Here is a 19107-nt window from a genome sequence, read left to right as displayed (position 1 = left end):
CACTCTTTCATGTTTCTGCAAGGTGAACTCTAGAGGAAGTGAGGTGAATATAAACCATGGAAAATTTGGCATGCATCTATAAAGAACCCTATCTTGGCATGATTGCTATTTATTTTGGCAGTAGGCTTTTATACCTTCTAAAAACAGATTATCCTGTATGTCTTCTCAGTTTGTCTCTATTCATTTTAATCTCAAAGTTTAGACTATAGAAAGGGGGAGTGTAGCCAAAATCCATTTCTTTCTCATTAGATATCCTGAGCTGGAAACGACTTAAATAATGTTTCTCTGACCAGTGGTCACACTCCCCACTCTCCAATTATATCATGAAAATAACATGTTTGAATACCTCATTTTTTATAGAGGAACCAGTTTGTCATTGAGTTTTACACAATTTTAATCTGAACAACTTTCTGAAAATAAAACCAAAAAACAACCACATTTTTCCTAAGATGAAAAACTTCTGTATTCAGACAAAGGTATCAACAACTGGGCTAGTTAAAATTCACTGCAGACAAAACTGTTGTCATCTTGGCTCCTGAAATAAATGGCTCTTTGGCTATTCTGTCCCTTCTCAGTACTGGATAAGAGCTTCTAGAGGGAAAAGGCAATGCTTGTACGTTCAGAGGCCTTACTCTCTAAAGGAAACTGCAGCAAAGAGTATATACCTTTCAGCTAACATCCTTCTCAGCAGTACAACAAAGCAAGACTCATGTCCCAGCTTAAATCCTCTCGCTTGTGATCCAAAACCATAGCACTTGCATAGTTTGGCCATTCAAATTCTTAATGAGGAAAGTAATTTGTCAAACCCAGTTAATTGGACTTCTCTTTTGATTTCAGCATTTAGTAAGAGCAGGTTCTGCCTGTGCAAAGATGCAAAGTGGTTATTTAAAGCCAGCCCTTGAAGGGAATGCCATGGGAATGGGATTCCACTGGGGTTTAATGGTTTTAAATGAGCACTGCTGTCCCATAGCCATACCACTCGGTCCTGCACTTTTTCCATAGCATTACGTTTGCGCTACGCTGGATTAATAAAGTCAAAACAAAGCACTGTATCATATGTTTAGAGATACCGTGTTGCATATGTTAATACCTTGCTTCTGTGTACTGACCTCAGGCAGTGGCTAGGATGGCATCTGCAAACTAACTCTTCGAAACATGAGCTGCACACAAATCGACGTGATGAGGAAAATAATCTTGTTCTGTGTTTGTTTTCCAGCTAAGAAGCTCTTTCAAACAGGCCTTTGGAAAGAAGAAGTCCACCAAGCCTCCTTCCTCTCATTCAGACATAGAAGAGCTGACAGATTCCTCTCTTCCTTCGTCACCCAAATTGCCCCACAGCTCAGGAGAGTGTGGGACAACATCAATGAAACCATCACAGTCAGCATCTGCGTAAGTCTCTGTCTTGGCAAATCTTTCTTCCCAAATGGGATGGACTGTGAAACAGATATCCTCAAGTGTGGCTATTAGCAGCTCAGAATCTATTGCCAACAATCGTGATCTTTTAATCTTGTTCTCCATCCATTTGCCAGATTTCTCATGATCTCCCTCTATTTACACACTACTTTTCCAGCAGCTCTTTCCTAGGTTATTCTCTCCACCTTTCATAGCCTTTACCCCAAATCATCTAGCAGTACAAACTTCTTTCCAAACTTCTGTCCAAAAGTTTATGTTGTGCTCTCCCTGCACCATTAACAACCTTATTGTATCCACTTAGTAAAGGTGAAATACTATGGTTTCTTTTCTTCATGGCACACTAAAGCTGTAATTTTATTTTGCAGGTAGCTATGAATTTCTACAAGATACTCATTCCTTTGTTATTACTTTATCTACTTTGTAGCTACTGATTTATATAATTTTTAATTTATTTCCCCTCTTCTATCAGCTTGGATATTTTTTCAGGATTTTACTTTTATTTTGTATTCAAATCACCATCCTTAAGGTTTCAGGATGGAAAACAAGTCATCAGTCTAAAGCTGTCCCATTTCTTTTTTATTTTTGGACGTCTAGTAAATTCTTCTTATTGATCTCTCAGCTCCCATTTGTATTCTTCTACCTAATATTTTTTCATTCTACTAAACTCATAACTATTCTGAGTTTGGGGAAGTAAACCCTTTGAACCTACAAATGCATACTACTGATGCCAACCTTACTTTCCTTGTCCTAATTGAGGATAATCAGGTTACAACTACTCTGCCTTAAAGCACCTGGGGAGTTCTACTCTTGTGACTGATTACTGAGCTTTAGAATAGAATTTCCCTGTGTTGGGTTAGGCACCTTTTATTATTAGCTTTTTACAGGCTCTAACGATTTTTATATGCTAGGTTTAGGGGATTCCCAAAAAAGAAACTCCTCCAAATGGGAAGAAAACAAAGCGCTCCACAATAAATATTTTCTTCGCATTCTGTACAGATTAGTGAGGAGTAATTAATCTAGATCTCTAGTTTTATTGGGTTTTTAAAAGGAAGCTCACATTTTCATGGTTTTGGGTATATGTGTGTTTTAGGAGGAGCATTTCTACATGCTTGGGACCCTTGAGTCTGATTTGTTACCAACCCAAAAATCACCAGTAAAAATTCTAATAGAAAGTGCCTGAACTTGTGCCTGAACACACAAGTGCCTGAACACAAAATACTTGTGTTCTACAAAACTATTTAGTCATGATTCACAGATCTGCTCTCATAACCTCATCTTGTTTCCTGGTGTTCCCAGAATTTATCAAGGGTAAAACTACATATCCAATCTTTTATCCCAAAGTCTTCCCATGGTCTCTGAGCCTTAAATTCCTAAATTCTATGCTGTTCACAGCTTTCTAGTTCTTCCTCTATAACATTTTTAAACACTGATATTTCTGATTATAATATTGCATTTTTTTTTATTGCGACATATCTACAGGATAACATAACATAGATTCCTTCCCTTCCACAGAGAGATCATGTAAAATGTATGAATAGATAAATTTCTTTATTATGCTAATAAAGTTACTTTCTTTGGAAGACTCAGTTTTCTATTGCATAATTAAACTTCTGTAACCTTAGAGACTTTTCATTTTTGTCAGCTGTTTGAAGATCATGACTGATTGACTCCTTCTACCCAAAATCACATATTGATTTAAAAATCTTGAGATTGTAACAAGAAAAAAAATCTGCTGATTTATCTTTATGATTTTTATGTTCCTGGCAGCTTGGGGACACTAACTTATATTTTGTTTCTCTTCCTTTTGATGAGGTCTTCTCTTCTTATGTAATTGTACAGTTGTAGGAGCTGAGTGTTGAAGAGCTCGGGAATCTGCAAAAGAAAATTCAGTTCATATGTTCTGCTTCCATCCTACTTACCTTAGCAGTCTAGACAGCTTTTTCCTGCTTGTTCCAGAACCATAGTCCTGCTTTCTGCTTCATTGTTATCTTCCTTAAAGCTTGTCAACAAGGCTTTAACTGTTGGCTTGCCAAGGTCTTTTTTGTCCATTCCCTCTCAAGATGTACTGCACAAAAGCCAAAAAGAAAAGAGCCAACAAATAGATACTTGACTAAAAGCCAACAAATAGATACGTGACTTCCCAGTTGTCCAATTTATTATATGAGATAATCTATGCATGTAAGTAAAATTTAATTTCTTATTTGTTTAGCATAGGTATGAGCACATCAGACCAAGAACTGTATTGGAATATTTGGAAAAAAATCCAAGTGTATATGCCTTTATTCATTTTTACTCACTTTTAAAATATTTGTGCATGTTGTAAATTACATTCATTATTTTCCTTCTTCAATTTGCCATATTTTTTTATTTTCCATGTCCTTCATCTTCCCATTGCTTACATTTTATATATTTTCTTGACCTGAGCCTCATGTTCTAAATCACTGCCTTTACTTTCTTCCAATTGCATCTGTCTAATACGTGTGTGTGCAGGTCATCTCTAGTCTGGGCACCAAAGAAAAGGCAAAACGGTCACGTGGTCTACAAGCATAGATCCCGGTAAAATTGAGTGTGGGGCATGGAGTTGTATATCCAACTGCTGACCTGGAGAGTGCTGCATCTTCTTTCCCAAAATGCATTTGCATGCCTTCTGGCAATTAAAAGTTGACCTCTGTTTCTTGTTTGTATATTATTAGTAATAATCACAATAATAATACTTATGTTTATAATTCTTTTAATATTTAAATTTTTCTGAAAATATTAACTATTTATAGTCACAGTAATAAAGAGCAAATAACATTTAGTGAATTGACTGAAAATACTGCTTAGTGTAATTCAGTCTTGTATTTTTTTCTGGTTCTGTTATGCAACAGATCTAGATGTGGTAATGACACAGAGAGGCAAAACAGTGTGACATGAGAACTGGACAGTTGTGGGTCCCTGGGCTTATCATGTTTTGATCTTTACTCATAATACAATGTTTTCTTCCCTTAAAGTTAATGCTTATGAAAAATAATCACATGCTGATCACTTTTAATCAAGTCTTTAAGAAAGAAAGAAAAAAAAAGAGCACGTTATTTCAGACACCATGCATTACCAAATGACAAACCATAGGCAAAATGTCAACCATCACAAATTAACAATTACAGATCAAAATCTTCTAGATCATGAAGTCGACTGTCTCTTTGTATACTGTTCAAAACAGAGAAATCTCTTGGCGCCTAACAGATAATAACTATCAGTAGTGCAGTTTAATCAGCATACTTCAGTTCTGACTGTTGCTACTTAGGAAAATCATAACTTTGCACCAAAAGAAATGATGCAGATATAAAATAAAATTAAAACCAATAGGTGATACATACTCAAAAATAAAGATTTCTGAAAAGTTTTTAACAACTTTTTTTCACCATGTTGAACTACCTAACTAAACTGGAAAGGTATAAAGCAAGCTGATCATTTCATCTGGTGAGGGCTTTTTTCCTTTTTTAATATGCAATTTGAGCCTTTTCATGTTTCTTTGATAAGATTCTTTCTTCACTCATAGGTTTCACCAGCAGCAAGCATTTTCTGTACTTTGATATTTAGTAATGACACTGCTTGGGGGAGGGAGAACCTTCCTTTAATCTCCTGCCTGTTTCCTGCTCCTCTTTAGGATCTGTGAGTGCACAGAGGCGGAAGCTGAAATTATTCTTCAGCTAAAGAGCGAGCTGAGGGAGAAAGAGCTAAAATTAACAGACATTCGTCTTGAAGCCCTCAGCTCTGCACACCATCTGGATCAGATTCGGGAAGCTATGAACCGCATGCAGGTCAGTGCTGCAGCTTAAGTGATGGCAGGGGTGGACACCAAATGTATGCCTGGTGTATTTCGTTTCCCAGTACTTTGTTTAACGTACCAAAAATATGTGGATAGAATGTCAATTGCTAGATTAAAGGATGGACACAATAAGCATTCACATAATAATAAATATTATTCGCCTTTATATTAGGAGGTAAGATGTGTTTAAGAGATATGGAGGAGACATAAACCCTGTCCAAAGGATGTTGGTTATCTAAACCTTGTGACTGGGGAAAGCATCATGACAGACAAGCATATCAAGGAGTGATTTCTACAGAGCTTTAAATCCTTGGGCCACATTGAGGGCGGGGGGTGTATGTGCATACTCTCTCATAATTTCTGATTCCTAACCCAGTCATGGCTTGCCCAGGCAAAGTATGTAAAATTGAACTAAGTTATCATATTCAACATCACTAAAATTTCACTCCATTATTCTGTGACACTGCTCCAAATCCTTCCTGAACACATTTTTTACATCAGAAGAGTTTCCCTTTCAAGAGGATGAAAGCATCCAGAAAGAGTGACAGTGTTCTTCAGTGGAGCACAGAGCATTGACTCAGCTGTTTCCCTCATACGAGTGTCTAGTATCATATTGGGTGTCCAAAAGCATCTACAACATCCACACAGTATGATGTAGACCCTTCAGTAGATCTGGGCCCTTCTGAATGACAGGTGAGAAATCTAGGACATGCCTAAAGGCGCTGTAAACCTGTATTTGGGAAACAGAATTAAGGCCGTGAGGTGGGGATTCAGGTTGAGACTGGGACAGCTACATTTAGACATCTAGGTATGAGCTACGTGATAAACTCCTGTTGTAAACAATTGAGCTTTAGTCCTGCAGTAGTGGGGTTTACAGAGCTACCCTAAAATCATCGTAAGATAGATATAAAGGGTGACATTGAGTTGAGCATAGGCACTTATTACTGTTTGGACCAGCCTCAGGTATTTGCACCTGCACAGGACATGTAGGTTTAGAGTTTTACCCATGGAAAACAGTGTTTACAATGACACTGGAAACCCACATTTACGCAGCTAAATCCAGCCCCAGTGGCTTGTCAGCTGAATTGCTCTGTGCTGGGTGCTTAGGTCAGGTGCACCTGGAGGCACTTATGTGTAGATGTCCACAGCGGCTGATTTCATAACTGCTTTGGTGTGCTTGCTGTCTTTTCTAGACCTCTTTGTTTATAACATGCCTACAGCAGTCTCAGCCACACCTTTAAAAATCAGTGGTTTCTGCCATCCTTCCAGGTGCTCACACCACTCGGTGTCAACATTTCTATGGGATATTTGGCTGAACTTCAATTAGGAGGAAGGATAATCAAAAACTGGTCCATAAATATGGGTCTCAATTGTCCAAACATAAGTAAAGCCTTTGATTTGGAGCCAATAAAAAGATTTTAGGAACTATAAGGGATGGAATGCAGTTAATTGCAATGGTGGAGAACAGGGCATGAAGGATTATCAGCTGATTAGGGTCTTACACTGGGATATGAGTGTCTAAACCAAGTGAGCTCCCCAGAGAGCGAAGTCTGCTGTAGTCCCAGGCCTCCAAAGTTTGGATTTCACCAAAGCCAGGCAGTGGCAACTAGTTCAGATGCTTTTGCTGGTAATTGCTACTTATAAAGTTTTCTGAGTAGGACAGACAGCCACCTTGGAGTTGCCAAACTATATGACATTTCGGAGAATCGATGAGGATTGGTAAAGAGGAAAAGTAGGATTGGTGAGAATGATATATGAATACTGTGTATTCAAAGCACCTTAAAAACCTAAACATCAGCTGAATGGAAGACTGCTAAGAGTTGTGTAATTAAACAGCACAAATTGCAGAGTAGCTGGAGATGGTGTGATGTATTTCACCATAGCTGCTGCTTTGAACCCCAGGCTAAACTGGTGCAGTCATCTATTACCTTCTGTCACTATTTTGTGGTTTGTCCCTTCCCTTTCACTATCTCCTCGCCTTTGCCTATATGATCTAATCTTTTTGTAGCTGTTGCAGGCTTTCTTTGATGCTATCCCTTATGGGTTTTTTTTTTTCTTGTATAATGTAGCTCAACAGCCATCATAAAAGAATAGGACTTTTACCAGAGTGTTAGTGAATGTGGAATTAAATTTGATGTGCAAAACCGTCTGCAAGAATAAGCAGTTGCTTTGTACTGTGATTCATGAAGCGACTGAAAACTAGATTTAACTGGTACCAGCCTGTTCTCAGGCTAAGTTTTCATTTTATTATTGTACATCCAATAACCACTTGGCACCACAGAGGATTTAGCTAAAAAAATTCCTAGTTGTTCTGATTCATCTGTCACTGTATGTTTTCATCAAAGAGGGTTTGCTGGCCATTACGTGTACAGTCCCCTCTTTGAGTGATCAGAAAGTCTTATCTGATAGCAAGAAGGGTTATGAAACTGTTAAACTATCAATTTCTAATTGTCCATTTTTAATTTCATTTCTCCTCTTGGAAGTTACTGCTTAAATTTTACATTCAATGGCAGTAATAATATTCTATGACTTAAGAAACATTGACATGTATAGGATTTTAATAATAACTTTCTTAACCAACTGTTACGTAAGTTATTTGACAATAAAAAGTAGCTCATAAAACTTGGCATAGCTGGGAAAATTCTCACCATACATACTTAGATAATAGTCACCTGTACAATAAACACAGAAGCTTAAAGATTATGTTGTTTAGTACCTGTCTTGAGGCAAAAGATAAAACAAGGTTATAGGGCTTTTTTCCCCTTCATTTCAGAAGTGAAGGCAATACAGTTTTCACTGACTGGGTTACAGTTCTGATGTATAGTGCTACATACTGCTATGAAAGTGGTAAACCAGTTAGCTCCTGCAGGCGAACAGCAAGCACCAGAGTAGCCATCCCCTGTGTCTTTCCAAAAGAATAAACTCTGTGCTTTTATGTTGATTTATTTTGAATTTAGAATGAAATTGAGATACTGAAAGCTGAAAATGATCGTTTAAAGGCAGAGACTGGAAATACTGGAAAGCCTGCCCGGCCATCATCAGAGTCTTCAAGCAGCACATCATCTTCTTCATCACGGCAGTCACTAGGACTTTCTCTGAACAATTTAAACATCACAGAATCTGTTACATCAGGTAAACATGTTTTGGGCACATGCATGCGTCAGCAATTCGTAAAGATTTTGTTATTTTCACCCTCTTAATGGACCATACGTAAGAGGCATGCCTGGAATTTAAAACACCTCATCTCACTCAGGTAAACATCAGATATACATTCGCTAATAGAGATGAGGAAGAATGCAGGCAGACATTTCTGAAAATGTAGCTTTTAGAAGACTCTGAATAATAGTAACAGACTGTTCATTATGTTTTCTTAGTTCCTAGTTATGACACTACCTAGTTGGTCATCTACTCTTCAGTCATCTAGTTAAAAATTTACTTAAAAAGGACAGTATCTGTTGGAGTGTACATGACGTGTGGAGGTATATTCTCTTGTCCCTATGGGACAAATGCGAGCATAGTACATGAAACTTTCTTTCTTTGTTTACAGATCTTTTATCATTCAGTTAGCTTCCTTAACTTCATTTCGTATTTGCAGCTGGGTCAAAAGCTGTTCTCAGTTAGTTTTATCCCTAACATTTTTGTCATGTGGTATAGCTAGTTAGCCTGTTGGACCAAATCACCATTCATCACAGGAGCCAAACCCCGCCTGGCTTATTAAGCACTCTCATTGTCTTCTGTGAATGAGAGAAAGCAAGCTGAACTTTGGTCTACATCCTGAACATTAATATTTGATTATTTTCCATGCCATAGAGTTTATGATAATAAGCCTTCTAGCTTGTTTTGATAATGTAGCCAAGAAACAGAAGCACTGTCTCTAACATTAGAACCAGGAGCAGAGCAGAAGCAAAGCAGCACTCATTAGTGTAGACTCCACAGAAAGTATAATGCAGTCTCTGGAAGCAATGAAAATGTGGCTAATAATTGTAGAAAGAGTCTAGGCAAGAGTACAGCTGGGAATGTGCCAAACTGCCTGAGTATAATTTGGACTGGCAGTTAGTCATATGATCTTGCCAGTCATTGATTACATGGATATTTGAATATTTCTTCTGGTTAATATCAGATCTTATATGAAAATCTGTATATTTTTTTGTTTACATTCCAGCTTACATTTTTTGCCAACGTTAACTTTTAGAATGGATGAGCCTGAGCTGGGCCTCAGTGTACAATGAAGTGTTGTAAAAACAGGGAGAAATAATTTAACTATTGTTCCTGCTCATTCATCCACACACACTATTAAAAGAAAAAAATCAGACTAGAATTTTTTTCAGAATGGTAATTGTAAAATCTCTTTCATGAGCAGCAGCTATTAGCACTTTGTCGCTTCGTACTAACTCTGTCTAGATACAGAAATAAACATAATATAAGCTTTATATAATTTTCTGTGTTATTAGTTCTAAATATTTTTCTAGCATGCAAAGTAATTACTTTTGGTTATAAGAAATTTAAAAAAAAATAAGGGTGCCTAATGAGGAGTGGGGGAATTAATTTCATTATGAATCCAGCCTTTTTGATTGTTGTGAGTACCATTTTGGTGTTATGCCAGAGAACTTGGAAGGGTGACAGGTTCCTACCAAGTCTTGTGGGATTTCTGCACAGCTGGAGTAGTATTGAGCAAAAGTTCCCGAGATACAAAAGGGTTAATTATGCTGGGGACTAAGCTGAGAGAGGTAACAAGGGCTTTGGCTTAACATATTAAAAAATGCCGTGGCACTTTCTGGGAAAGCAGTGTCTCCAATTGACCATAGTCATCTGGAAACGACCAAAGCCATCCATTGCTACTTCCTAAGGGTATGACAATCTCCTCCAGATGGCAAACTGAGAAGAGTCTCAGTGGTCACAGACACCCATATTTCAGTCAGTCATTACAGTAAAGAGCAGCAAACAAGGACCAGTACAAGAGTCTGTTTAGGCTGTCTAATGAAAAGACTGCCAGAACTCAGACAAGTGAGATGGAGCCACCATAGTGCACCCAAGGAGGAGGCCTGGCAGGAGCTAATTAAAGCAATTAGTACCACCATGCTCGACCCCTTGCATTGGTGAGAGGGAGGGTTCTTAATAGAAAGTGAAAACTGTTTCTAGCCACAGAATACTGACTCATTCCTGAACACTTACAGAAAAACGTATTTTAAAAGCTACATGAGGATCATTTAGAGATTGAACAACTTCACAGGGCAGCCAGATTTATCATTAATTGCTCTCGTGTGAACTATGACATTATGGAAACTCTTAAAGTTTGTCAAATATGCTGAAATATAAGTGAGGTGAAATATTCAGTGTTTGTGGCACAGAAAAACTGGCTGCCTGGAACAAAACAAACATCGATTTGTTTAAGATCACAACAAAAATGCTTCTTTATTTCATTAAAAAAAAAAAAAGGCAGAATCTGCTTTTATATCTGGGTGTAAGCTGTTCAACATTTTACGTGAGGTTTTATTTTTTAATACATTCATTAAAGTCATATTCATAAGTCTTTTGGTTTTGATTTGAGTGAGAAACTGAATATTAGTGGCCCCTCATAAAATTTGGGTGAAATCCAATCTTGTGCAACTATGACATGGAGTGCTTTTCTTCAATCACAATAAGAATAAGCAGGATTTAGGGCAGTGGAATATTGTGCTGGCCTTTGAAGAAAACGCAAATCCATAATCTCTCCTAATCTGATAGTTAGTTTAAATGTTTAACAGTAAAACCTCTGAGACAACTTCGAGAGGGTGACAGCTATTTTATCTCTTGCAATAAAACTGCAGGCTCAGCCTTGAGTAAGAAATACATCCTTCTGCTTTCTCATTTTAGGAGTTAGTGAGGAGGTAGAAACAGTGGCACAGAGCAGATCAGAATCACTCTTTATGTCCTAGAAAAATGAAACCTTTTCTTAGAGGAATGACTGAATACAGAGTCCCATATTCTGGAGGAACGCAAAGTGGTTTTCTCAATGGATATTGTTTGTAAGCCTGTATTGTGGGATTAAAAAAAACACTATCCATGCCATGTGTAGAGAAGGTAAAGAAATAAGCGGGAAAGATAAATTAAAATGCTATTTTACTCAGTAGCAAATATATCAGTGCAAGGATTTGTTGCTTTTCCCCTGACAGCATTCCGAAGGGCACAATGAGTACCCAAAGATATAAACTTTATTTAGGTTTTAAACAACATTACTCTGTGGATGTAGGGTAATTTCCAACAACCTCCAAGAAGGAAGGCAAAGGCAAGAATATAACATAATGCAAAACTGTATTTATTTCTGGTTTCCCAATTAATTTCTACATTATTAAAGCTCCTAATATTGCTTCAAAGATTGAGAATTTGTAACTTTTTTACATCTCCAACAAAAAAGACAACATAGGAAAATTATTACAAATTCTTGTGATGGCAGCCTTTCTTTTAAATGAGAAACCTTTTGAACAAATATTGAACTGATGATGTGAACATAACTGATGTCATTTGGCAAGCTGATCACTTCCCTTCTTTTATTGCAGATATTTTGTTGGATGATGTCACTGATGGAGGACTCCACAAAGAAGGTCATAGTGTGAAAATTTTAGTCACTATAAACAAGGGCTATAGTCGAGCCAAGGTAAGTTTATCACCCAAAGGTCTAGACTCAGGATTATAGCTCTGGCAAATCTTGCAATACAGTAGCTCAACTTGTTTCAGTGTTTTCAGCCAGGAACTGAAAGGAAATATTCTAAAGATAGCAGCTCCCTTCTCTGTCATCCATGCTCAGTATGGTTAGGCACTCTCCGTAGACTAATGTCATATGGCCTCCTTCTGCTTTTGTGGTGGCTCAGACACTAGCAATTCTCAGTTTAATTAGTAGTAAGATGTTCTGGGACTTGCTATCTCCATTTAAAAGTCATTATAAATTAGATCTATGTCTTGGACCCTTTAGGGTGCAACTATGAATACGCTGCTGAGGTAATCAATTTGGAATTGCATGGTCGTGATTTCATGTTCTGTATTACACAAAAGAATTATAAATACAGTGCAAATTTTATTTATATTCAGCTCTTTATAAATACAGATACAATCTAAGAGCAGAATAACATACAGTATTTCCTTCCTTATAAAGATGTAGCAAAGTAATATCATCTATATTTATTTCTGGCACAGAGAGTATTAACGAAGTTGTAACTTCACATCCTAAATATTATTTTTCTTCACTGGGAAAATTATGAGTCTTTATAGAAAACTAATTACCACCATTTTTAGTCCAATTTCCAAAAATCTCTCTTTGCAGGATCAAAAACCACATGCATATCTGATAGGATCAATTGGAGTCAGCGGAAAAACAAAATGGGATGTTTTAGACGGTGTAATCAGACGTCTCTTTAAGGTGAGACAGTGAAAAATTAGCTCAAATATTAATTCAGTTTTCTTTTTCACTTAAGAAAAAGCCTGTATTCACTGGGTTGTTTTGCAAAGTTTTTCCTTTGTTTTGTTGTTTGACATATAGCTAACAGCAATATTAAACTTTATTATTGCTGTTCTTTTTTCATGATTGTAGACACTTCTCTATTTAATGTGACTGCAAGAATCTCCTTGTCAAATGACTTCACCTCTACCAAAATATTTTCCAAACTCTTTTCATTCAATAACCGTTTTTATTTTTATGTCTTCGTTTTCATATAATTTCAGGAATATATTTTCCGAGTGGATCCAACGACTAGCCTGGGTTTAAGCTCTGACTGCATTGCTAGCTATTGTATAGGGGATGTAATTAGAGCCCATAACCTAGAAGTGCCTGAACTGCTGCCTTGCGGATATCTGGTTGGAGATAATAATGTCATCACTGTGAACTTGAAAGGTAAAACCCCACAAACATTTCTGCGGGTACTGTACAGTTCTCACTGCATTTCCCCATCCCTCCTTTTATTTTTTGCTTATGCCTGACCTTTCTGTATATTGTCTTCAGTTCAAGGACTCATTTATCACAGCAACTCTCTCTGTGACATTGCACAATACCTAATACAGTGGGGCATTTTGTGAACAAATCTAAGAATATCTCTGTCCTCCTTTGCCTGCCTGTCAAATCACAGCATAACACAAATTTTTGAATAGTGACAAAAAAAAACCCCAACCCCAAAACAGAGATTATGATGAGAAATATTTATGCCTTACCCAGGTCCGCAGGAAAAAATCAATACATTTCAAAAGCTGTAGGGCCTTGCTATTGGAGAGGAGGGGAGCCTTTGGAAGAATTATACATACATTGAAGTGACAACTGGTAGCCCTTGTGGCTGTCACTTTGACCTTTTTTTTGTCCTGGTTGCCTGTAGTGTCTGAAACATACATCTTTGCCTCACTGAGCCTTCTCTTCACATTTACTTTCATTTCATCCCCCCCTCCCATTTCGTCCCACTACCCCTGTTTAATTTTTTGGACCTGTGGAAGGATATAAGCATGTAGTGAAGCCCCTGACTGAGTTTGATTTAGGCAGAAGTATCTTACCTTGCTTTGAGCATGGCACTGATGCCAGCAGGTGCTGGGCCATGCCTATACATACTTTAGCAAGGATGAAGACAGGCCGTTTTTCTTTTCTTTTGTTCCCAGGAGTGGAAGAAAACAGTTTGGACAGTTTTGTGTTTGACACATTAATTCCTAAGCCAATTACCCAGCGGTACTTTAATTTACTGATGGAGCATCGCAGAATTATTCTGTCGGGACCCAGTGGCACAGGAAAGACCTACTTAGCCAACAGGCTGGCTGAATATGTTATAACTAAATCTGGCAGGAAAAAAACTGAGGATGCAATTGCAACTTTTAATGTAGATCACAAGTCAAGCAAGGTAAGTTACAAGTGAAAAGGTAACCCCTTGTCCAATTTGTAATGATGTTGCAGAGCATATCCTATTAATTGGCCTACTGTTTTGTTGCCCAGTTAGCACTTTTTCCTACAGGAATTGAGTGTCCAATCCCAGTGAGGAACAGGGACTAGATCTTTCTGTTCTGAACAAACCATTAAAGCACTGTGAAGGAAGTCTAATTTTTCCCTCCACTTGAGAAAACCCACCTCAAGGATAGATGCAGAGTCAAATTCTTATGTAAATTCAGTTCTTAGAGTGTCTGTAATTCCTTCGTCAGAAAGGTTGGATATGTAGTAATACTAGTCTAACTTGGATTTTTATATAGTGATAATAGCAACCTATTGTTAGCAAAGATTTCAGAATGAGGATTTTGAATTAATGTCGTGTGTTGAGCTACTTAATCAGCATTGGATAAATACAACTGCTGCCACAATTTCTGGCGTGCATGGGTCAGGAAGCTGACCATATTAAAATTACCTCATGCATCATGTCACATTCACAGTGATTTACACAGCTCAGATTATCAAGCTTCTAGCATGACTACGTTGCTAGCCACAGATAATACTATCCACTTGCTGTCCTAAATTGGGTATACTCCTAACTTGGTACCCAGGGAAAAGGAAATGAAAGGTTTTGCCTAGAGCTTTCTGATTTGCACAGAACATAATGAATGTTAACATAACATAAGAAGGAAGAACATATAGATCCCAAGGGGGCCAGAGGACCATTCCTGTGAAAACATTGCTTTTCACTGTCTTTATACAGAGGATTTGTGATGTCATTTACTTTGGCAGGGGAAGTGTTTATATTTTATTGTTATACCCTATACATTTATAATTAAAATTGTCCCACAGAAGAGAACGCTTTTGGATTTCTGGTAAATTGCTTGTTGTATGTGATTTTGGTTTGGGGTTTGGGTTTGTTTTTTTTTTCCTTTTCCATTGTTTCTATTAAGATTTATATAGAACTTTTGAGATTGTTAGGGGGAAAAAGGAAAAAAAAAAAAGAATCCAAACACAGCAAACCAAACACCAAACCAAAACAACCCACCCAGTGTTAAATACTGAGTGTGTCTGAGTAATGAAGATGGTGTTATTTCATGGAAGAAAACCATGATCTTCCCTCAGAAACACTGAATTAAAAATCTTTCTTCAAATAAAGAAAGACTACATGTTCCCACTGAAGAAATAAATATTCTGCTATCCCTGATCCAGAAAGTAAAACGGCAATAGGAACTTTGTCCATAATACTGAGCATTCCCAATGAAACTAAATTCCTCTAGAGGTATAGAGATACAGCGGTAAAACTTGACTAGCCCAGACCCTTAAGGGCAAGAAAAGGTTGAGAAAAATGTGAAATGTTTTGATTATAGAGAGCTCTCTTATTCTAGCACTAAACGGCAACCAGACAGGTAACTGACAGGAAAAAAAAAAAAAAGACACACCAAATTTCATGATGAGGTGTGATACAGTATCCCCAAAAGGTAACAAACAGATTTTCAGTGAGTGTGGTGAAAGGAGATGTCTGAAGGAACAGTTCAATATGCCCAAATTGCATGATAATTTGGTGGGTTTTGGGGGTATATAAATGTGGCATTCATAAGAATGGAGGTCCAACCATTAATGTCTCTCAGCCCATTGAAAACGTCATATTTTATCACAACCTATTTTCCTCTGGAGATAAGATATTTTATCAGCAGGTTACTAAATAATGTGTCCACCAAATAGGAATGTCTATGCTGCAGTCACTTGCCTTATGTTAGTGCCTTTGTCTTCCCTAGCATGTGGCTTCAGTGTTGCCCTAAGAAGCAGGTCTTCCTGCATGTGCCGATCCAGCTGAACGATCCACAGTGGGAAAACTCTGTAGCAGCCTCTTTATCTTTCTGAAAATCTTTTCCACTGAAATTATATCTATGGTCTAATTAGGTTAATCTTTACTGTGGTGTTTTTTTCTGTTGCTGTTAATTCTGCTGAAGGATCTGCGGCAATACCTAGCAAACCTAGCTGAGCAATGCAGTGCTGACAACAACGGTGCTGATCTTCCTGTGGTCATAATTCTTGATAACCTCCACCACATCAGTTCACTAAGTGACATCTTCAATGGTTTCCTCAACTGTAAATATAATAAATGGTAGGTAGTATCTCTACTCTCCCCTTTCACACACCTTTTTGCAGTAAAACCTTTTTGCTATTTTGCAAATAAAATGCCCCAGTGGAAACTTGGACTCCCATAGGCTGTCAGCAAAGCCCTTGTGTGCTTGAATAATTTTAACCCTCTTCAGCTAACTACTTAGGTATCTGCTTCACTTTATTTGTATGACTCCCGTGCATCTCAGTGAGTTGGAAATGTACTACAAATTTAAGATTGTACTTAAGTACTTGACTGAATTAGGGTCTTATCCCTTTCACCCTGTCAGATCACACAAAGTCATTAGTACCATGAGGACAGCTAATGGGAGAGTAAGAAGAAATTCACTTTATAATAGTGGAATTTGGTATATTGTGTGAACTCACGAACCATGTCATGCAGAAGCAGCTGTATATCTGGCAGGCTTGCAATTCCTAGTTTTACTGAAGCAGTGCAGAAGTATGGTGTTTGCTGTCTGTCCTTTACTGCCAAGCAAGAATAAAAGTATTGATATCTGTAACTTCTACTATCCTGTAACATTGGCTAACTCTGCTGTAAAAGTGCCATCTTAGGGAGTTCCTTCTACAAAATCACTGCACACTATGTCTTACTCATGAGATTTACTGTCTTCTGAAGTTAAAACTCTAAGCCTAATGCAAAATTATGAGGTACATGAAGACAGGGTTGCCTCATTTATTTCTTTATTACAGATGAGTACTAGAAAACTACAAATGTGCAGGGAGGGAAATCATACAGGAATAAACATTAAATGAGAAATATTTTAAATCTAAGACTAGAATACATTCAGACACTCTCTTAAGATTGATCTAGTGGAGCTAAGAAAAAAGATTATTCTCTGAATATCTGAATGGATTCTCCTTCAAAAATACCCTGCTACTTTTCTCTTTTCAGTCCCTATATTATTGGAACCATGAACCAGGGAGTTTCTTCTTCACCAAATCTGGAGCTGCATCACAATTTCAGGTACATTCACTCTGTATTTACTGTGGCTGTGTTTGCACAGCTCCCTGCTTCTCAGCCCAGTTCTTTGACAAATGTTGATCTTGTGTCTCATCACACCAAAATACTTTAGCTTCTGTGTCTCTCCAGTATTGACAGGTTTCCGAATGTTGTTGGGGAGCGGTGAAAGAAGTGAGATACCTTCCAGAACCTCTAACAAGATGTTGAAAATGATTGCACTATTGCATTATATTTGTCTTCAGCAGTGTCTTAAATTCATGCTGAAACTTGTAATGATTGTTTTGTAGCAGTGGGTGAAATTTACTGGAGCAGTTTCATATTTGCTGACTAACGAGACTCAGAAGCTTATGACATTACCTTCATTTATATGTTTAAGAGGGAATGATGTATTTGCTATTCATTGCTACTTGACATTTATCCTTTCTACCCAGGTGGGTGCTGTGTGCTAATCACACAGAGCCTGTTAAAGGCTTCTTGGGCAGATATCTGAGAAGGAAACTGATTGAGACTGAAATAGAAAAGAACATACGCAATAATGAGCTCATCAAAATAATTGACTGGATCCCCAAAACATGGCATCATCTCAACAGCTTCCTAGAAACACACAGTTCTTCAGATGTAACCATTGGTGAGTCCACTGGTGGAGTGGTTTGAAATAAAGATGCCTACTGAGCATTTTAGAGATCTGTGAAGGTTATATTCTCTTTTTAAAAGTTATCATCTCTGTACGGGAAGTGCAACATCAGTGTCAGGAATTTGTCTGCTTGTCAGCAAGATTGAAATGAAAATGGGAAGTTAAATGAGAGTATGTATTTCCCAGTACGTCTGCCTTTGTTGCTAAAGACTTTCAAGTAAATTACCATAATTCTTAAAAGTTATATTTACAAAACAATTTACCTCAATAGTAACTTTGCTAAGCTTAATGTTTTTATCCTGCTTTCACACTGCAGCATATGAAAACACTTGGATGGTCAGTTCAGCAAACTTGCAGATGGGAGATACACATGCACCTGAGGTCTTTTAGCAGAATACCTATGTTAGCAAAGAAGTCATACTTTTACATACCTTTGCCCATAAAACCTGTAAATCAGGCTCTGGAATAGGATCAAGTGTCACTAGTTCATTTTTAACAGGAGACTGATACCTCCCTTATTGTAGTCCTGTATTAGTATTCTCTTCAGCTGAGTTTGCTTCAGCACTGTTTTTTTTAATTATGAAGCTTATTTTTACTATGTACCCTAGTTCTATTTTCTTTTAATACACAACTTGATTTCTCAGGTCCCCGCCTCTTCCTCCCTTGCCCTATGGATGTTGATGGCTCCAGAGTGTGGTTCACAGACCTCTGGAACTATTCCCTGGTGCCGTATCTTCTGGAAGCTGTGAGAGAAGGACTTCAGGTATGTCATTTGTTTCCCAGCAAGTTTTTTTAATTAGTTTGATAGGCTTTCTCCAAGCTGCTTTTAACCAATGCATCCAAGTATGAATGCTGTTGAGTTTGCAAGAAGAAAATCTGTGGAAGGATTATAGAAATCAGCCTTGAACTCCTTTTGACCTGCCTTTATTCTGATGTATAATTTGGCTTTGTCCGCTCCAGCACTAGCATATCTTGTCTGTTATGAAGAGAGTTTCTCCTCTGTGACTGGAGTAAGGCTCTTCTTTTTCCACTCTTTAAAGAGTTCAATGCTAAATGCAGCACAGATTGCCTCCCTGAATCAAGGCAGTGTCAGCCTACCCCCCCGCATGGAAGAATTAATAGCCCTTACACTGGTGCAAGAAAATAGCTATGGTCTGCTTAATCCTCTCCCACGGCTTGTGGACGGAAGCTTGTGCACAATGGTATTTTCACCATTCAGATGAAAAAAAAAAGAAGTTTACTGGCCTTATCTAACCAGGTTAAGATAATTTACTCTT

At 37.7% G+C, this 19107-nt stretch overlaps 1 protein-coding gene across 1 annotated transcript in view; it reads left to right on the top strand.

The window, feature by feature from the left end:
• The window catches only part of NAV3 (neuron navigator 3), a gene marked incomplete at its 5' end in the record, with an annotated part of 67695 nt that overhangs the window by 41411 nt on the left and 7177 nt on the right, over positions 1-19107 (top strand). The window contains 13 exons of the mRNA XM_010151086.1: positions 23-43; positions 1217-1389; positions 3904-3969; positions 5063-5216; positions 8182-8356; positions 11761-11858; positions 12522-12617; positions 12920-13088; positions 13835-14070; positions 16064-16218; positions 17128-17199; positions 17628-17824; positions 18475-18593. Coding sequence (XP_010149388.1) covers positions 23-43; positions 1217-1389; positions 3904-3969; positions 5063-5216; positions 8182-8356; positions 11761-11858; positions 12522-12617; positions 12920-13088; positions 13835-14070; positions 16064-16218; positions 17128-17199; positions 17628-17824; positions 18475-18593 — 1731 coding nt within the window. The remainder of the gene's footprint in view (positions 1-22; positions 44-1216; positions 1390-3903; positions 3970-5062; positions 5217-8181; positions 8357-11760; positions 11859-12521; positions 12618-12919; positions 13089-13834; positions 14071-16063; positions 16219-17127; positions 17200-17627; positions 17825-18474; positions 18594-19107) is intronic.

This window comes from Eurypyga helias, unplaced genomic scaffold (genome assembly GCF_000690775.1).
Source record: "Eurypyga helias isolate BGI_N326 unplaced genomic scaffold, ASM69077v1 scaffold23204, whole genome shotgun sequence".
Classification (NCBI taxonomy): Eukaryota; Metazoa; Chordata; class Aves; order Eurypygiformes; family Eurypygidae; genus Eurypyga; species Eurypyga helias.
The sequence above is the reverse complement of the archived record's forward strand: the minus strand, read 5'-3'. Positions and strand labels throughout refer to the sequence as shown.